At 40.5% G+C, this 21,461-nt stretch overlaps 1 protein-coding gene across 2 annotated transcripts in view; it reads right to left on the reverse strand.

Annotated features, from left to right (window-relative positions):
* Nucleotides 1–21,461, reverse strand: part of spidr (scaffold protein involved in DNA repair) — a 52,620-nt gene that overhangs the window by 2,341 nt on the left and 28,818 nt on the right. Inside the window, exons 11-17 of one of the 2 annotated variants that reach the window (XM_077245233.1) lie at nucleotides 19,058–19,216; nucleotides 14,785–14,872; nucleotides 13,795–13,926; nucleotides 11,622–11,681; nucleotides 10,517–10,718; nucleotides 2,235–2,366; nucleotides 893–983 (exon numbers count right to left, since the gene is read on the reverse strand). In XM_077245233.1, coding sequence (XP_077101348.1) covers nucleotides 893–983; nucleotides 2,235–2,366; nucleotides 10,517–10,718; nucleotides 11,622–11,681; nucleotides 13,795–13,926; nucleotides 14,785–14,872; nucleotides 19,058–19,216 — 864 coding nt within the window. The remainder of the gene's footprint in view (nucleotides 1–892; nucleotides 984–2,234; nucleotides 2,367–10,516; nucleotides 10,719–11,621; nucleotides 11,682–13,794; nucleotides 13,927–14,784; nucleotides 14,873–19,057; nucleotides 19,217–21,461) is intronic. The other variant, XM_077245234.1, reaches the window with a different exon arrangement.

The following is a 21,461-nucleotide window of genomic DNA, read 5'->3' on the forward strand; positions in this document are numbered from 1 at the left end:
CCTCAACAACAATACTTACATCAAACTGCCACTTTCTTGACTTTAAAATGTATCTTTTAAATTGACAAACATCATATGTGTAATTCAGGGCACAATTCAAACGGGATCCAAATATTTGTTGTCTCTCGCCATTGACTACCATACAATATTTTTCCGAAATAAGGTCCCATGGTGGTCCACCGGAAGGGGAGGGACTTAGGCTCTCTATAGCAAAACACAACCACCCAATCAATTCTGCATGGGCAAAATCATTTTTCTTGGTTGAGAAGCCAATTCACTAGGATATATGGAAGAAAAGACGGGCAACTTCCGTTTCATAACGACTTTAATCTTAAGGGTCAAAGAGAAGGGAGAAAAACGGTCATGTCAAACTACATCATAAGTGTTTTTTGTGGCTTCGTGAACAAAATAAAATGCCACATACATGTCCCCTATAATGCACTTTGGGAAAACTCAATTTCCTAACTTAGTAAAGAAAGCATTTGGGACTCAATAAACGCTTCATTTTATTAGATGACAGGAGGAGGAATATGCAGCTGTGATGCTGCAGTAATAATGTCTGAAGGCATTTCTACACAACAGGTATTAAAGATCTTCTTATTTAAATAAAGATCTTAAAATAACCTTTTTTTTCTTATTGTGAACAACATTTCACTAATCTAAAGAACCTTTAGTGTAATGGAAAGGTTCTATGGATCTTACATGTTCTTTATGGAACTGTAAATACCAATAAAGAACCTTTATTTCTAAGAGTGTAGATTGAACTTCAATCTGTCCGCATATCCCTACCACTGTCTATGCTGTAGGTTGACGATCACTTAGGATTGTTTCTTGTCTTTAAAGTTCACTGGTTTGGACTTAGAACCGGTCTAGCACAGAACTTTGGACTTACTGTTTTTCTCGAGTCTCTAAATGGCAACTCTCACATCGGCTGCAGGTGGGCCAGGAGAACGCTGTGCTTTCGTCCACCGCAACAATCACACCTGCACATTAACATATATCACACATTCATTACAATTATTTCATTGATATAATTGACTGAAATCACTTCGCTTGACAATTTGCAGGATAAACCATGCATTGTGTTAGTATCTAACAAAGTTATATGTAATAATAAATAGTTTACTAGTTTACATTTGATACTTATGAATAAGCCCATTCTGTTATTTTTACTACTAATTTAGCTAATTACTGCTATTTCTGATGTAACCTCAAAGCCAATACTACTGTGAAATTATGAAATACTATACCCAAAGGAATCATGGCACATCAACATATAATTAAATAGTTTGTTTCTTCAAACTTCTGAGAACTTTCAAATTTAGGACATTTTCTGACAAATAACATCATTCAAGCTGTAACACGCAGCACACAAGGACACATCTATGTTAGATAATACACAACAGGCAGAGTGATAAGACCCCTGCATGAACCTCTGCTCTCTGGAGAATCCTCGGGCACACAGCCAGAAGCTGAAGTTGCTGACCACTGCAGAAGATTATTTGTGCTTGTTACACTTTCGAGTCAGATGATTTGTCTTATCTACAGGGTGAAAGACATTCAAAGTCTAACATGGAGTGTCAAATATCGCATTTCTATTCTTCAGCAGAACATGGAAAAACTGAACATAATGTCTGCATGAAACCTGTGAGAGCGTCAGTGTGGATAACATAACATAACATAACTACATAACATAACATAACATAACATAACATAACATAACATAACATAACATAACATAACATAACATAACATAACATAACATAACATAACATAACATAACATAACATAACATAACATAACAGTTTTAGTGATTACGCTTATTCTGCATTTGGAAAAGCGGTGAAACAAATTATTAGAGAAAATTATCCATAATTGGGGATCGTTTACAGAATGAAAAACAATACAGTGAGATTGCATCACTTTGCATGAGTTAAAATAATATAAGAGAATGAACAGAGCACTTTGTAACAAAATGAGACTTTTATATCTCAAAACCAGGCAAAAAGACAAATTTCCTTCAATGTGGGGGAGAAAGATCTTTAAAAAGGAAAAACACATGACAAACCACAAGAAGGTCCCTAACAAAGCATCAAGAACAAAGCCTGAGCCAACAAACAACTGGTTTCGTTTAAATGAACAAACATGTTGTATACCCCAGAGATCTGGTTCTGTCAGGCTGGACCGCACCAACTCCTCAAAAACAGGGGAGGCTATGGGGGGAATATACCAACCTGTGACAGAGCAGAGAGAGTATTGGAGGGTTTCTGGACCCAGGTGATCCAGTATTATGGGCTGTGGTATGGAGAAAGACGGGTCCTCTGGTTCCAGTTGGATTACTGTCTGATCCCAGCAGAATATCTGACCTGGTTTAGTGAAAGGAGCAGAAGCATAATTAATGTCACAGAACGTTCTATACATGCTTTTGAGCAAAGACAACATGAAGATTCATGAAGGAAACCGACTCGGTTACTAACGTAACCTCGGTTCCCTGAGAGGAGGGAACGAGTATTGCGTAAGTAGCTTACGCTATGGGAAAACTCCTTTTCTCGAGAATACTGAAGTCTTTATGTAAAACGCATTGCAGCTGCACAGCTGACAGCAATGAACGAAGGAAGCTCGGTCATTGGCTGTGCTGCGGCAACTTGCTCGAACCAATGACGGGCGACTCTGGATGCGCGACCAATGAGCGCGCTTCGCGCCCGCGCGCGTCAGAGCCCGTCAAGATGGGCGTGGCCAAGAGCTATTTATTGGGCGCCCGTCATGAGAGTTCTTTAGGTTAAAACGACTGAAGCGAACTAACCAAGCACAAGCACGGCAGCTTACGCAATACTCGTTCCCTCCTCTCAGGGAACCGAGGTTACGTTAGTAACCGAGTCGTTCCCTTTCGAGAGGTCTCTCCTATTGAGTAAGTAGCTTACGCTATGGGAACACCATGCAAAACGCCGTGCATGCTGAACTTCGCCTTATGATAGCCAGAGGCAGGTGCCTGAGCTGAAAAGCAAAGTTATCATCCAACTATCCGGCAGAGGCAAGCTTTATATGTGGGAAAAAATACAGAGCGGCTAGAAGGCGCTCAGTGTGACACAAGCACATACATAATCTAGATACGAACTCGTAGTTCAACTAGCATCATGCTGATAGTACATTGGAATGCAACGTCGGGACCTGTAGGTTGTAGAACCTGATAAATGTAGACGGTGAGGCCCAGCCTGCCGCCGCACAAATATCCTCGATCGGTATCCCGCTCGACCATGCCCAGGAAGAAGCCACACTCCTGGTGGAGTGTGCTTTGACTCCCCAGGGGCATTGAAGTCCCTTAGCTTCATAAGCCAGTGCTATAGCCTCAACTATCCAGTGAGAGATTCTCTGCTTTGAAACGGCGGAACCTTTCGTACGGCCGCCAAAGCATACAAACAGTTGTTCTGTTTGTCTGAATAGGGCAGAACGCTCCAAATACACTCTGAGAGCCCTAACGGGGCAGAGTAGATTAGCGTCGTGTTCGTCTTCTGGAGACGACAGCGCAGTTAGGGAGATAACCTGTGCTCTGAAGGGAGTGGTGAGCACTTTAGGAATATACACGTGTTTCGGTCTAAGGACGACCCTGCAGTCGTTAGGTCCGAATTCTAGGCAGGCAGCGCTTGTCGAAAGCGCGTGCAGGTCGCCCACTCTCTTGACCTAGGCGAGTGCCAGCAAGAGCGCAGTCTTAAGCGAGAGCTGTTTAAGGTGCACGGTTCGGAGTGGTTCGAACGGGGGCCCCTTAAGAGCGTCTAGGACAGTAGCTAGGTCCCAGATCGGCACTGAGGGGGGGCGTGAAGGGTTCATCCTCCTAGCGCCCCTTAGGAAACGAATAATTAGGTCGTTTCTTCCCAATGGACGTTCCATTACAGGGTCGTGTGACGCTGTGATGGCCGCCACATATACTTTGAGCGTGGAGGGGGTGCGGCCCGCCTCCAGAAGCCCTTGTAGAAAAGCGAGTACGTTCGTAATCCCGCATGTTTCAGGGTTCACACCCTTGGCATTACACCAGTCACTGAACACTTTCCATTTCTGAGCATATAAGCGTCTCGTGGAGGGCGCCCGCGCCTCAACGATGGTTTTTAGTGCTCCGCTCGTGAGGTTCCTGGGAACCCGTTGAGGGGCCATGCATGAAGGGCCCACAGATCGGGGCGGGGATGAAATATCATCCCGCTGGCCTGACTGAGGAGGTCTGGCCTCAGTGGAATCGGCCGTGGTGCAGATTGCATTTGCATCAGATCTGGAAACCATGTTTGGTTCTTCCAGAGTGGGGCTATCAGAAGCACTGCGTTTTGCTCCTCTGTGACCCGACTGATGACCTGTGGCAGCATCGCGATCGGGGGAAAGGCATATAAGGGGCGGCTCGGCCAGCTCTGGGCGAGTGCGTCCGTGCTTTTCGTGAAGAAAAGAGAGCAGTGCGCGTTCTCCTTGGAGGCGAAGAGTTCGATCTCCGCTTTGCCAAAGGTTTTCCATAACCACTGAATCGTCAGCGGGTTGAGAGCCCATTCTCCTGGGAGAATCTTGTCTCTGGATAGCATGTCTGCCCCCTGGTTCAGGGCGCCTGACACATGCGCTGCTCTCAGCGAGCGCAAGTTGTGCTGGGACCATAAAATGAGTCTCCTGGCCATTGAATGCATGGAGCTCGACCTGAGTCCACCCTGGCGATTTATGTACGACACTACCGTCATGTTGTCCGTTCGGACCAGGACATGTTCGTTTTTTGGATGTGGAAGCAGGGCTCTGAGAGCCAAAGCGACCGCTTTCATCTCCAGACAGTTTATGTGTAGGCGCTTTTCCGGGTTTGACCAAAAACCGGAGACAGGCCTGCCCTCGTAAAGGGCCCCCCAACCTATTTTGGAGGCATCTGTCGTTATCATCTTTCTCCTTGTGTTCACACCCAGACTCACGCCTGACTGGTACCAGTCGGCGGCTTTCCAGTTTGTCAGGGCTTTTATACAGCCGTGGTTCACTCTGATTAAAAGGTGGCCCGAACGCCACGCGTGAGTAGGGACGCGGCTCTTGAGCCAGCGTTGGAGAGGGCGCATATGCAACAATCCTAGCTGGAGTACGGCCGATGCTGAGGCCATGAGACCGAGCATCCTCTGAAACCGCTTGACGGGGGCGCGCGCGCCCGCCCTGAATGATGTTGCAAGGCGGCGGATGGTGGGCGCGCGCTCTGATGAGAGACGCGCTGTCATTTGCATCGAGTCTAGAACTATTCCCAGGAAAGAAATCCTCTGGCTGGGAGATAGTATGCTTTTTGCAAAATTGAGTCTTAGACCCAGGCATTCTAAATGGCTGATAATCCAAGATCTGTGTGTTATTAACTGACTCTCTGATTGTGCTAGGACCAGCCAATCGTCGAGATAATTCAGTATTCGCACTCCCCTTCGTCTCAAGGGGGAAAGTGCTGCATCCATACATTGTGAATGTACGGGGAGCCAGGGACAGGCCGAACGGAAGTACTGTGTACTGGTAAGACTGTCCCTGAAAGCGAATCTCAGAAACGGCCTGTGATGAGGCGCTATTGGAATGTGAATGTAAGCATCTTTCAGATCCACTGAGAGAAACCATCTCCTGGGCGTACTTGCGCGAGGATATGCTTGGTTGTTAACATTCTGAACGAGCGAATCATTAGTGCTTTGTTCAGGTGTCTGAGATCTAGGATGGGGCGGAGACCGCCATCCTTTTTCGGGACGAGAAAATAGCGGCAGTAAAAACCTTCCTCGCTCATAGAGGGGGAAACAGTTTCCACAGCGCCCTTTTCTATTAGTTTGCGCACCTCGGTGCGTAGAACATGTGAACACTCCTTTCTCACTTTCGTCTCGACCACAGTCATAAAACGTGGTGGTCTGCGAGCGAACTGGAGCGAGTATCTGTGCTTTACTATATCCAATACCCATTTCGGCATATCTGGAATGTTTTCCCATGCCGCTGCGTGTACAGATATGGGCTGAATACAGGCTAATGGCGGGCCGCTGTGACGTAGGGACCCGGCCAGCGAATTGCCTGAGCTCGTAGCTCTCAGAGGCGCGGGCCCGCGCTGAGCAGCTGAGTGAATGGGCGCGTGTGTGATTACAACAGCGCGCGCCGTGTCTGTAAAACTCGCAGCCTGAGCTGGGGTTGTGTTTGACACTGTAAGGACAGTGTTTATAAGTGGGGGTGCATAAACAGTGGTAGGCACACTCGTCACTTTTATAATGTTTCCCGCTTTTACTGGGGGTGAATTTATAACTGTGTGAACAGTGCTTGTGTGTAGTGGTGCGTACATGACCGTAGGCACGTGATCTACATTCATGGGGCGCGCAGCCTGAGCTGGGAATGAATTTGCCACTGTTTTGACAGTATCTGGGAATGCACACTTTGTGGACATGTGAACCCTTAGTGACACAGGCAGAAAAAGACTCTTTTTGTGTTTTCTGTGCGTCGCCGTAAAAACGGCGTTTGTTTGCAGGTGAGCGAGCTCTTTGACTGGCCCATTGACTGCTGTATGGACATATCCAGCCGCCTGTAAGGGGACTGGGTAATGTTTGGGCTTTTGCAGAGAGAGTGGTCCGGCTTTTGCGAGACACGCACTCTCTCTTCTCATTCCTGTGGCTAGGACGGCTTTCGAGGCTCAGGGTTCAGCACAATCTTGGGCCGAGGACCCCGTCGCTCAGACGGCAGCTTGCGGTTGTGAGAGCGCGAGCGGCGTCGAGTGTCAGCCTGAGGCGCGGGCTGAGAGGCGGTGGGAGCTGTTCTAGCCCACTGCGGCTGTAGCGGTCTCTGTCTGCTCTGCGATGAGCTGGAGTGCTTGGGCAGGAAATGGCGCATAGCTTGTGAAGCGTTCTGGGCCTCAGTGAAGCATTCGGCGAAACCCTTAACCGCCGGTCCAAACAGCCCGCTGGTGGAGATAGGTGCGTCGAGAAATGGCGCCTTATCAGCGTCCTTCATCTCCGTCAGAGTTAACCACAGATGGCGCTCGAGAACAGTCAAATTAGCCATGGCACGGCCAATAGACTGATGGTGGCCTTCGTGGCTCGCAGAGCTATATCAGTCGCGCTGCGTAGGTCCCTGAAGGCTTCGGGTTCGGGGCCAGACTCGTCCATAGAGCGGAGAAGTTTGGCTTGGAACACTTGAAGTACCGCCATTGAGTGAAGCGCTGATGCAGCTTGGCCGGCGGCGGCGTAAGCGCGACCGGCGAGAGCAGAAGTAGTGCGGCAGGGCTTCGAGGGGTGGGAAGCTTTGGCTTTCCATCCGGTGGTGGAGGGCGGGCAGAGATGATTGGCCACGGCCTCCTCGAGGGGCGGTGTTCCCTCGTAGCCTCTTTCCTTCGCGCCGTCCACAGAGGAGAGCGAAGAAGGGGGCGGGGTCGAGAGTGGAGCCTAGGGTTGGGCGGTATTAGGGTAATATCGTATACCGCGGGGTCTAAAAATAGCAACGGTATCAGTTTCAATACCGTCATTACCGGCACTTAGATATAATATATAAATATAATTTATTCAATGCCTAAAAATGCTGATGTAGTTGTCATCAAGTGACAGTGTGGAGGAGAAAGAGAGAGAGAGAGAGAGAGAAGGGAGAGGCGGTAAATACTGACAAGGCAATTTGTAAATGTTGCAATAAAAAAGGTGGCCGCGAGAGATGGAAACACCTCTAACCTAATGTTGCATCTCCGAAACAACCACTCACTCACTGCTGCGAGGATGGATTTTGCCCCGAGTTCATTAAATAAGCGCATTAGTTTATATTTGTTAAAATATTATAATGTTATTTTTTTTTACGTTGATAATGAAAACTGAACACCACGAGTAAGATGGGATGCATCGGGAGTCAGACATTGACCACTTAATTAAGTTTCATTTTGTAAAAGGCCTTTCTTTAAAGTGAATTTCGTTTTGTATAAATTGTATCTTAATTTTAATAATTTTTTTATCAACCAATAATAAATAAGAATCAAATAAAGCAGACAACATAATCGTGACATGATCGTGCGCTGGCGCGCCACGGTCAGTTGCATTGAAATCTCATCATAAATTAACCGAAACTCAGTGTATGTCTCACAGACATGACAGATAGGCCTATATCTAAATAAAGCTTGAAATTTCATTAAACGAAAAAATTCAAAACGAAAGAAATAGGCCACTCGCTGATTATTTAATCCATGATGTGCATTTCTCTCTATGCGCGTTCTTACGGAAATGGCGATCATCAAATTCATTAAACGAAACTATTCAAAACGAAAAGAAATAGGCAAGCCTACTCTCTGATTATGTAATCCATGATGTGCATTTCTCTCTATCGTTCACTATGGAGATGGCGATTCGTCAATTTCTTTAAACGAAACAATTCAAAAGGAAAAGAAATATAGGCAGCATACTCTCTGATTAATCCATGATGTGCATTTCTCTCTATAGGCGCGTTCACTACGGAGATATCAATCGTCAATTTCTTTAAACGAAACAATTCAAAACAAAAAGAAAAAGGCTAGCCTATACCTTCTGATTATGTAATCCGTGATCTGCATTTCTCTCTATATATGCGCGTTCTCTAGGAGATGGCGATCGTCAACTTAATCTTTGCAGCACTGACAGAAAAGTTGTATTAATAAAAATCAATGGACGCGTGTCACCGGATTTACAAATGTACTTGTTGCTTGTTAATTTAATTTAAATTAATTAAAAAATTAATACTTTCATTGTCATAGTTAAATATTATTAAGTGTCCCATTTTTGATAGGGCTCCGGCTCATATTACATTTAATGCCGTCAGCCGGGATCAGACACAACGTGCACGGGTTGGCCTTGATTTTTTTTTTTGCCCGATCTGGGATTCAGTTCCTGAACGGTGTAGGCACAAGCCAACAGTTTGGTGACGCTGTCTGAGCCTTATGTCATAATTTTTAATTAGTCACGGTAATACCGTATACCCCGGTAAAATAGGGAGGAGGTTTAACGGTATCAAAATTTGGATACCGCCCAAGCCTAGTGGAGCCCGGCCAGTCGTCCGATGCAGCGTCGATGGACAAGCTATCATCTATTCCCCCATCGTCCTCGTACGCGCCGAAAGTCACAAGGCCCACCGCTCTGCTAGAGGGGTGTAGGTCCGTCTGGGTGAACTGAACCGGCGGTGGGGAAGGCAAGAGCGGCGGTGAAGCACGCGGAGACTGGCTCGGCGTGACGTCACTGAGCTCAGGTTCAGGAAGCCTCTGTGAGCGTTGCTTTTTCTTGCGCGGCTCAAACAGAGGGGTGGCGGCGATGGGCTCGCTCACGGCGAAAGCGGCGAGGCGAGCCCGCAGTGCGGAGAGACCCAGGTCATCACATTCCGGGCATCCGCCCTTGGTCAAAGCAGCTTCTGCGTGGTCCCGGCCCAGGCAGCGAGCGCAGATGATGTGACGATCCCCGTCCGGGAGAAGGTCTCTGCACGACGCGCAAGAAGGCATTTGAAACAACGCCTCAGAAATGTGCTCTTTTACAAATGTCGCGGGGCGAACAGATGTAAAGATACTTGCGTGTGTGGCACGCCGGATGGCTCAGTAGGATGGCGTTCGAAGGCGGCTGAAGGTGCCGACGTCCTCGTAGCAATCCCGCTGGTATGCTTTTTCGACGGCGGCGAAGGCTTCAATAATCCGGAGGATCCAGCGAAGAAGGTGTTCGCTGAAGGAGATTAAATCTAAAGAACTCTCATGACGGGGCGCCCAATAAATAGCTCTTGGCCACGCCCATCTTGACGGGCTCTGACGCGCGCGGGCGCGAAGCACGCTCATTGGTCGCGCATTCAGAGTCGCCCCGTCATTGGTTCGAGCAAGTTGCCGCAGCACAGCCAATGACCGAGCTCCCTTCGTTCATTGCTGTCAGCTGTGCAGCTGCAATGCGTTTTACATAAAGACTTCAGTATTCTCGAGAAAAGGAGTTTTCCCATAGCGTAAGCTACTTACGCAATAGGAGAGACCTCTCGAAAGGGAACTCTAAATCCCAAAATAGTTCAGATATGAAGAAGCAGAACCAGAGAGATTTTATGCTTGAATGGATTCCATTCAGAAGGGCTGAACTTTTCCTTAAAAAAAACAACAACAAACTGAACTTGTCATGCATTAAAATCTCATGAAAACATATCCAGGTCATATTTCAAAATCAAAAGGGGAAACAACATTGCATAAACCAAATGAAGCCTATTTTTTGGACCATTAAGATTTTGTGACATTATTAAGCACAAATTCCAATATGATTTGTTTTGTATTTATTATAAATAATTAAATTACTTATCTAAATAAATACTACTGTGACGTATAAATACATTATATAAAAATATATAATGATATCTTATAATTTATAAACTTAATAAAATAAGATTTTCACATTACATTTATAAGAATTTTCATGAAAATATCAATTCAAAGAAATCTTAATGGTCCAAAAGTACTAATACTATCAGTGCGATTGAATGAACCAGCAATTAGCAAGTCATTTGCACTTTGACACAATAAAAAAGCTGTGCACGAGACTTTGTGATGAAATACCATGCTCCTTCACTGCATCTCTGAACTTCAGAACGGGCTGTTGCTGCAGGGCATCCAGGGCCTGTGTTACTGAGCTCCGGATCAGGCAGGACAGGCTCAGACACACGGCTACGGTTCTCCTGTTTCCCTCTGTGTTTGGCTCCGTCTGGAGACTGGGATCTGTCACAATCAGCAGCATCTCCATTTCGCCTGCATTTGAGCTCTGCGAGACCAAGATACATGCGGCAATCAGTGCATTTTATTGAATAAATTAATATGAACCGACTGGAGAGTTTGAAATTAGACTTTTAATGCGTATTGCACATTTTCTCTTCTCAAATATTGGGAGATAATTGATGAAATGTGCGAATTCTACATAAATACTGTAAAATTGTGTACAAGTTTGAGTATAGAAATTCAAGGATAAAACAATTATATTTCAATATGAAAAAATAATTTCTATGTAAGATTATACTATAATACTTACTTAAAAATTACAGGGATACCTTAACTACATTATTTTGACATTCATATGTAAATAAAACTCCAATTGTTTGCATAATTTACAAAGACATTAATCTGTCATTATTACAGGAGTAATGCGTTTTCCTGGGCATTTTCCCAGACAGATTGTTCATTCATACACCTACGCAGATGTGCAATGTCAAAAACGAAACAGAGCAAATAAAAACAAAACACATTAATCTACTGATAATCTACTGATTATCTACTGTCCACATTAGTATGTAGGCATGACCCTTAACCTCAAATAAAATAAATCCCAGGTTATCAAAGTCCAAAGTCTAAGGATTTGCAAGATCAATCATGTAGATTGTCACAGGATGATGTCACTTACGGTAAGCTAACGTTAAACAGTGCGTAAAGCTTTCCAAAAGCTTTTCCAAAGGTGTACAGTTTGGAAGCTTCCCTGAAGGGGGAAAGACTTGGCAAATGTACTGGGAAAACAGCTATGGTGGGTTCTTAAGCCGAGAACCCAAAGGCAAAGTTAAGGTCAATTTCTGACACTCTTTAAACAAGGCATGCCAAGGTGCTCCACAAAGATATGCATAAAAATGATTATCTGATTTATGCATTTATTGCTTAAAATAGTTTAAGAAAACATTACCAATAAATGTTTATGGACCACAGTGGCCCGAAAGCTGCAACTAAATCTCAAAGATTCATTCTGAAAAAGAAAGACAGAACAAGTCATTAGTAAATCAACTTAGATTAAAATAACATTATTTCATGGTTTGCACACAATTCTTCTTGTTGTTAACTAAAAACAAAACTAAATCTATTAAAAAATTGAATGCTGAAATAGAATTTAAATACTAGATGAAAAATGAAAATTAGAACAGTTGAAGTGCTAAAATTATTAAAACTGAAATAGAAATAAAGCTATACAGAAAAAACAGCTAATAAAATTACAAAAGCACATAACAAATTACTAAATACCTAAACTAAAAAGAAAATATCAAAATAAAAGTGCATTCAAAATATTAATAAACTATAACATTGTATAAATTACCCTGTATATAAAATTATTTATATATATATATATATATATATACACACACATGATTATATTATATACTCTTCCACAACTTTTGACCAATTCCAATAAAAACATTTTGATTTAACATTACTGGATAAAGATTTGTTTTATTATCATTCATTTATAAAGACTGCACACACAAAGACTAATTTCCAGCCAATTAAATATTTTAGTGCTGAGCATTATAGAACAAAAATATTTATTTACGGTAAAAATCTTCAACACTTTTTAAAGAAAATCTCATGTCTGGAAATGACAATTCTTTAAATAGGCCATTTTATGCCCTTTTACAGAGTCTTGATTTTGTTTTTGGGCTCTATCCCACTCTGTCAGTAATGCTCTGTTTAGTTCCTGTCTCTATGAAGCCCCTCCCTCTGAAAAGAGCAATGTGCTTCGATTGGATGGACCAGTGTATTGTGGTTGGTCAACCTCTTCGAGCATGTTTTGGAAATGTCACACCCCTTACCATGAGCACGAGTTTTAGCTTCTCAGGTGTAAACACTAACAATGGTGTTTGCTTTGCCTTATCAATTCGAGCTCAAGTCAGATAAAGAAAAAGTAGAAGGACAAGCGGATCGACCAGAACCACCTTTGCAAGCACGACTTAAACAAGAGGTTTCACAGTGGTACGTTTTATTTTGTAATTATCTTATACTTTTTATATGCAATGTTGTATGTGCAACACACAGAGATACTTTGGGGTTGTACTGTTCAGGAACAGTGATGCAAATACATTTTAACCACTGTTTCCTAAGTTTGTCTGCTTTAGGAAAGCCAAAGGGGGGAGGGGGGGGGGGATTGCTGTGCACTTTCCTTTCAATAACAAAATAAACGCAACAAAAATGACAGTGATGTGAAAACAGCAGTTAAGAAAGCATCTGATCATAGCGATGTGGATGTCTGCACCAGCTCTGCAATTCAGCATTCCAGTAAAGTCACGTTACGTTTATTATAGAATAGATCTATCTATTGTTATGTTAGACAATAGATTGTTATAAAATAGATCACTTTAAAGCAAGCAGCTTTACAGTATTAAACAATAAAAACAGCATCAGTGCCTCTTTCAATAAGAATTATAACGTTAGTTTCTACTATAAAGTGGCTCTCCAGTGCGTTCATGTTTTTACTCGTGGACGTCCGACCTCGAGGAGCTGAACAGAAGAAATGAAAAGATTTCCACTCCAAAGAAGGCGGATCATCATCACCACCGACCAATGGAACTTCTAAGATGTTTACCAGCAAGAGTGAACTTTCCAGAAGGTTCACTTCATCAAGCTGTTTCGATCTCCCGAAACGAACTTTGTTTTGGCCTGATTTTGTTTGAAATGACGTCACACAATTCGTTCTTCGATTTCACTTGAAGTATATCGGGACCTTAACACAACTTAACCAGGCATTGTCCCAATTTTTGCGTATGTCTGGGGTGGGAATTATTTAAATGAGGAATATTGTGATGTGTACGAACCCGCAAGAAAACTCAACAATCGTTCAGGGCTATTAGAAACACTTACTGATAAAGAGAATAACTCCCTTTGAAGTGGACTTTGTGCTTTGTAACTTTGCAGACATTTTCATGCACAAACAGCAACAATACACACTAAGGAAAGTTGAAAATGTAAAAAGCACAATAGGTCCTCTTTAAAATTCCTTGATATTTTTCAGGTTTATTTTTTAAGAATGCGTGATATAAGACGTTTCTGCCAATCCGTTAGTAACGATGACATAATTTTGAGTGCTGTACCTGAAGGATCTCTCTTAGCGTCTGAAGCACAGGTGGTCGGTACAGTGGAGATTCAGCCTGTCTTGATAACGGAACCATGTGACCCTGCTGGATGCTCAGCCTATAGCAGAAACTGGGTGGTGGGACTCGATCCTGGAATGCACAGAATGCCCTGATTATTTAAAAATCAAAGTAGATAGTTCAGGGGGGTCATTTAATGCAAATAAATATAATTTACTTGTTTCACTTAAGGTACCTTCAACTCAGATTTTATTATAGAAATGATCAGATTTATTTAAAGAAAATAAACAGAAAAAGACGCTCATTAAGGAACCTCTATAAGCTCATTAACATATGCCTGCCCACGTTTGCATAATACCGCTCTGGAATAAAAACAGTGCAAGCAAGCATCACTAACGGTGAAAGTTCAAAAGAAGTGTCTTTAAAGATATAAAATACTACGAACAGTATAAAACAGTCCCTTTAAATATGCTTAAAGTGCTGCTATTTTAAACGCAAGGTAGAAAAGAAACAGTTTTAGGTCTAATAAAAGATCAATGTAACTTCTACTTCTCTGTCACGAGCACCACAATATGTACAAAACAACCAGATCTTATAGGGGAAATTTGAAGATGCAGTTAACATCCATACTATTCTGATCTCTAGGTCAGAGTAAAAGTCCTATGGGATTTGTTGCCCATGTTACCACCTGCTAGGTGAAAGTCTAACGTATGAAAGTAACAGCCGGTTTGATTAGAGGTATCATTCCCGTCTGTAGCACAAACGATAAGGACAGAGTTACCAACTGTTAATACGAGAAACTGCAGTAATGTTTGTCTTAGCAACTACCGCTAATAAGTAATTTTGTATCTTTGAGCTATGAAGGTTTATTTATATGTTGTTTTGACATGATGAGCCACTGCCCGAGTGGAATCTTCCAGAAGCAGGAGGTATGTGCGATAAATATGAAGTAAACACAGCTGTGATTTATGATGTGATCTGAAGACCTACGCTGGGAGACTGTGGCAGACCGTCATGAGATTTTGGATCAACTGGAGGAGGCCACAAACTGTCAATCATACTGAAGAGCAAAGAACATCTGGAAAAGAGAAGAGGGGGGGGGGGGGGGGGGGGGGGGGGGCAAAGTTTCAATCTCTGAATGTTCATATTCAGGGATCCTTCCAGAAACAGGGGAGTTAAAGGTGGAGTGTTTACAATGTCAGTCTCATTAGCTTCGGTTAGACTGACGTGCTGCCAAGTTGAACTTCTATTGCAGATGAACAGTGTCTGCTGACAAGAGCGAGATCAGTTACACTAGCAGGCTGAGGCTTGTTCACACACACACACACACACGAACACACACACGCACACACACGCACACACACGCGCACATACACACACACACACGCACGCACACACATGCATGCACACACACAGAGGTAAACATTCTGTCATTAAAACATTCCAGAATTGTTATTTTTCTATTGAAAAGGGTGATAATGTAATATTTGGCATGCTAGCTGTTATGTTAACACTCCAATTACGAGTTTATGCGTCTACAATAAGATTTCAGACAGACTGACATATAGACAAAAGGACAGAGATCAGCCTCGTCTGTGTTTGATTTCAAAGATTGGCAGGAAAACAATTATAACGGATATGGCGTAAATAGGTAACGGGTTAACATCATTATCAATAACTAAACTATTAAAAACATTTTTGTTCATTGGAATTAAGCTGAAATAAAACTAAAAAAACTAAAAACTAAACGGAAATTAGAAATATTGCCTTGGCAAATAACTGAAATAAGTTTGATCTAAAGGAAAATTAAGTTAAAGTTAAATGACTAACTGCATATTAAAACTGAAATAAAAATAAATTAAACCTAAATAGTAGTATAATCCTGATATAAATGACAAAAGCACAACTTAAAAATTAAACTAAATTGAAACCAAAAAAATAAAAAAAATAAAATTTATTTTGAAATATGAATAAAAGCTATAATAGTATATAAACATTACTACAACAACACTGGTAGGTACAAAGCTCATTTAGCTATGCTTTAGCTCATGTGGGCTTCAAAGGTTCTAGAAATTTAGTTAATAATAAAACTGGGTAACACCTTTTCAATAAAACAATGGTCCACTTTAGACATTCCACTAACTATAAGTAACTTTGCAACTGCATGTTAACTAACTGTCATTAGAGTATTAGTAGACAGTCTGCTTAATATCTAATAACACTTTACTTTGATGAACAGAAATTCTACTGACTAGAAGTCACTTTGCAACTACATGTCAACTTATTCTACTAACCCGAACCCTAAACTAACAGTCTTCTGCAGTCTACTAATACTCTAATGAGAGTTAGTGGATATGTGGTTGACAATTTACTTATTGTTATTAGAATGTCTAAAGTGGACCATCAAAATAAAGTGGAACTCAAAGTTTGGCTAAAATGTGTTCAAATAAAGGGGTCAGGTTCATTTTAGCAATAAGATCCTCCTTGCTGTAGGGTTCTCGAATGGCTATATCATAAAATCTTGATGTTTCAGTACAGGTTCTTCAGTTCAGCATAACGATTCTTGATTCTTAAAAGCTCCCATAAATACATGGATTTCAAGAACGATACCTTCTTTGTGGAGCTTAAAAACCGTTTTTGAACCCTGCGTGTGCCTCAGTGCTGTATGATCTGATCATCCACAACCAGTTCCACAGCTGTCTTAATCACAGTCTAACTCTCCTCTTCCTGTGACCCGCTCAACCGCCCGATCCAGTCCAGCGGGACTAGAAACACGACCGAAAACACTCAACAGAAAAACTGACTGAAATTAAGCTAGACATTTTAATGTCTTGCAGAACAGACAATCGTACTGTTCCTTTCTGGAGAAAATCGTCTATTCCTGAGCATTAACTCACCTAAATAAAACTCACCTTTTCAACCTGAGAATTAAGATTTTCTTGAAACAGCATTGAGAAGTAAACAAACAAGATGTAACAAAGAGAAGATGAGCAAGATGACTGTCAGAATGTGTTATGCAGAGACATGTTTAACTGATCCAAACATGTACAAAATGATTTATTTGTTGTTCACTAAATAAATAAATAAATAAATAAATAAAATTCTGCCATCATTTACTCACTCTCATGTCATTCCAAACAGGGTTATTACCGTTAACTAAAACAAAAACTATTAAAAACATTTTTGTTAACTGAAATAAAATATAAAATATTAAAAGAAAATCGTAAACAATACAAAAGTATTAGAAATAAGTTGAAGCACTAAAATTACTGATTGGAAATAAATGAAAACTAAAATTAAACAAAAACTAAAATTCTAATAGAAAATAAATTAAACCTAAATAATGATACATATTTAAAAGAAAAGTAATAACTATGATAAAAGTACAAAACAAAATGACTAAAAATGTATTATAATAGTATATAAATAATACTAACACTGGTTCCAAAGAAGTTTCTTCTATGGAAGACAACAGGAGATCCAGGCTGCTCTTTTCCATAAAATGAAAGTGGATAGGGACTCAAAAAAATGATACAATTACCAAGATTTAGTTCATATGCGACATATGTACTAAATCCCAAAGGTTCTAAAGCTGTTCGCTAGCTTTATGTGAGGAAAAGACCAGAGATGTTATCCACTGAAAATCTTCCCCTTTACTCTGGATTTGATTGTTTTTAATAGAATATGACAGGTACAGGACAGGTATTATTAGTAAATAATGACTTAAAATGCATACTTTTCTTCACAAAATGCTATCATATGGCTTTAGAAGCCATATTAATTGTTTTTAGTGTCTTTTTGGAGCTTGGCAGTCCCAGTACCAATTCACATTAATTTTATGGAAAAAAAGCTGCATGAATATTCGTTATGCTTCTCTTTTTAGGTTCCATGGGAAAAAAGCACATCGTTTTGGAGTTTTGAAATGCAAAAGGGCAAGTAAATGATTATTAAATTTCCATAAGTGTTTAAAATCTCTATTTTACCATATAGCCATATATAAACCATGAGGCCGTTGATCCCACATAAGCTGTGCATGTTGAAAAGCATCTTGTGCATTCGTGTACATGGCTCATGTTCATATCCGTGGAAACACGTCACCAGAATTCCCATCACATGCCATCTTTAACTTAAACGACATAGATGTTAAAGGAGTGACCACGCAGACAATCTTGAGTAAGTGGACACATGTAGCCAGATGGCAGAAATGCTCAACACAGACGTTAATTTCGCAGACTGGTGTGTGGCAGACACTCTGACACTGTGAGCCGCTAATCTGAGCCAGCGAGGGTGGAAACAGTAGCTCATGTTAACTTTCAGTTCAATGGTGTGCAGTAAGGCTCACTAATGATTTACAATAGTCCAGAAAACAGGGTGTAGATGAGACAAAATATGAAGAAGGTTTACTGTTAAAAAAACTAAAGAAACAGACAAAATGGCAATAAATAAATCATTTTTATTTCTGACTATATTTGCTTATTAATAGTTTTATTTATATTCTAAAAATACATATTACTATTCTATAAATAAATATTGCTTTATTCATAAACTTGATTTATTTAATTCAATATTTATTTATATAAACTTTTACTTTTTTAATAGTTTTATTAATATTCTAAAAATACATTTTTATTTCTGCCCATATTTGCTTTTTAATTAATTAATTTATATTCTAAAAATAAAAATTACTCTTATATGAAATTAATTTAATACTATGTGAAAATACATATAATAAATACTACAATGATTATATATTATATTGTGTGTGTGTGTGTGTATATATATATAAATATATATAATTTATTCATTATATACACATATATAGAAAATATATGAAAAAATATCTATATGTATTTGTTTTTATATACATAAAACATTTACATTTTCATGTAAATATATATATATATATATATATATATATATATAATTAATTTATATAAATAAGTATTGCTTAATATAATATAAAGTTATGAATAAATAATATTGTCAGAAATAAAAATTATTTATTTCTTTATTGCTGGTTTTTCCACCTAAATCCAACTATTTCTTTGGTAGTCTATCCATTACCTAATATCTAGATGCATACTAACTGCTAAGCTGTAGCTCCAAGAAAAAAAAGAAAGAAAAAAAAGCATCTTTAAAGAAGAGGAAATTAACTTGGGTGTGTTTTTCTGGACAGACTTCAATTAATACTCATTAAATGAAAATGATGTTTTTCAGATCAGCAGGATGTTTTTAGTGTCATGTGACTTCATCACGGACTCACTTGTCACGTGTGAGACGCTGGACGACCCTCAGGGCCTGGAGAAGACACACACAACCCTCCAGATGCTCAGAGTTCAGCTGGATCTCTGATTCTGTGGACACACACTGCAGAAAAACCTCACCGAACATCCCGTAACTGTCCTGAACGAGAGCACACAACCTGACACAGAAAAAGAGAATGAGAACAGTCATTTAACTGCCAGTAGTAAATTATTCCTGACTTTGCATTGCTGCTATTCTGTTTGAAATTTTTTTTATATTACTTGTTTTTCTCTATTCGCACTGCTGTTATTTTACTTATTTTGAACAATTTCTCCTTGATTTTGCAATGCAAATGTTTAGTCTTTTTGTTATGCCAATAATAAAGCATAAACTGAAATTATAAATGGCAAGAAAGACAGTGGTTGAGAAAGACTGAGGTTTTTTTTTTTACTGAAGGTAAAACTCCAGCAGGCATTTGAGGTTATTTGGACAAACTCTTAATGACAAACTGTACTCATAAGTAAACTGCACAAAATGAGGACCTGCAAAGGAGAGTCTCTGAAGCTTCATCCCAACAACAAACACTCACATAGATACAGATATCGTCTACAGATTAAATGTTGACTTTGGCACCAGACAGGGACTAACTAATTACTTGATCTATGGCCTGACTCGTAGCGGTCACATGGCGGTGTTTCTATACTCAAAATGATATTTTTGCAGGTATTAATAGTCTCTACAGATAGTCACTTCACAGAGACTGGCGACTTTTTTGGAGCCAGAAAACCACGGGACTAAACAAACAGGCCGGTATTTAAATATATTTTCACATGCTAGACAGTGATTTGATTGCACAGTAGAGATAACTATAGTGGAATAAAAAATAAACACAGTTGATTCGTACATTCTTCACACTGATTTAGTTGAAGACATGTTTAGTTGAAAAACTGCTTGCAAGGCATCTCCTCAAAATAATCTACATTTACTAATTTTCTTCTACACATTTTCTGCAACTAATTCAGCTGAAACCACATAATGTGCAGACCGTTAACAAAAATTGTTCAGTTTAGAACAACGATTCACAAACGTTTTGGAAACCATGACCTAAAATATTTACTTCCAAGTACTCCCTGAGATTTTAGGTTCATTTTTCAACAATTTAAAGGTACACAATGTAACTTTTGGCCCTCTAGTGGTTAAAAACAAAACTCTGTGTATTTTGTGTGAGAACATTGTTTTTGTTGGGCTTCGGCTCTGCGTGACTGTGCGGATGAATATGACCCTTCACAATGGAAAATGCTTTACAATGAACTCTGTTAAAGAGCTATTATGGCAATTTATCTGTTCAATAAAACACCGTACTCACCTTCGAGTAATAAAAAACGCCACCACCACGTATATGACCAGACACGCACGGGTGAGTGACGCATGTATGCAATATTCCGCCACGTCTAAAATATAAACACTTACAATAGGCTTACCATGGTGAATCAGGGTAAGACAAGAAAAAAAAAACATTTTGGAAGTATTCATGTATTTGGGAAACCAAAAGATCGCACTACCAACACTAAAGGAGATGATACACAGGGCAACTTTTTGAGCAATGTTGCTGGGCAATCTTTCCGAGCAATTGTTGCTTGGGCACTTTCCCATTGAAAATGGGAAATACATTTATATCTGGATAATTTAGATCGATCGTTGGCCCTGTGTCCCATCTGGTTGCCCGTTGATGGCAACATTGCCCAGCAACATTGCTCAAAAAGTTGCCCTGTGTATCATCACCTTAAAGGCCCGTTTACACCAAGGATGTTAACGATAACGATAAAGATATTGTTCTGAATATTAAAGAAAAGCAAAGTCAGTCCACACCACAACTATAACGGCACAGAGAAACAATATTGTTGGAATCACTTTCAGAACGAATTTTTACAGCTGATAAACAATAAAAACATGGACAGCCAATCAGAATCCACCTGACTTTAAAGAGCTCAAGCATTTAAAGCGGCGGACGACAAAACTGCAGCGTTACTGTCTGCTGGTGTGGACACTAATATAGTTATCGGTTTTGGTGTGAAAAGACTTAAATTTATCTAGTTTATATACAATGTTAAATACATCTATTTGAAATGGGGTGGGGTGGCGGTGGCACAGTGGATAAGACACATGCCTTTGGTGTGAGAGACCCGGGTTCGAATCCACTGTGAGAAACCAATGTGTCCCTGAGCAAGACACTTAACCCCTAGTTGCTCCAGAGGCGTGCGACCTCTGACATATATAGCAATTGTAAGTCGCTTTGGATAAAAGCGTCAGCTAAATGAATAAATGTAAATGTAAATGTGAAATCTAACTGATATAATTACAATATCTGCATACTGAACTGCGATTGGTCTTTTCTGCCTATTTTCTCATCTATTTATCTCAAC

Source organism: Siphateles boraxobius, unplaced genomic scaffold (genome assembly GCF_051911475.1).
Source record: "Siphateles boraxobius isolate OS27281-9 unplaced genomic scaffold, OSU_SipBor_1 26, whole genome shotgun sequence".
NCBI classification, from domain to species: Eukaryota; Metazoa; Chordata; class Actinopteri; order Cypriniformes; family Leuciscidae; genus Siphateles; species Siphateles boraxobius.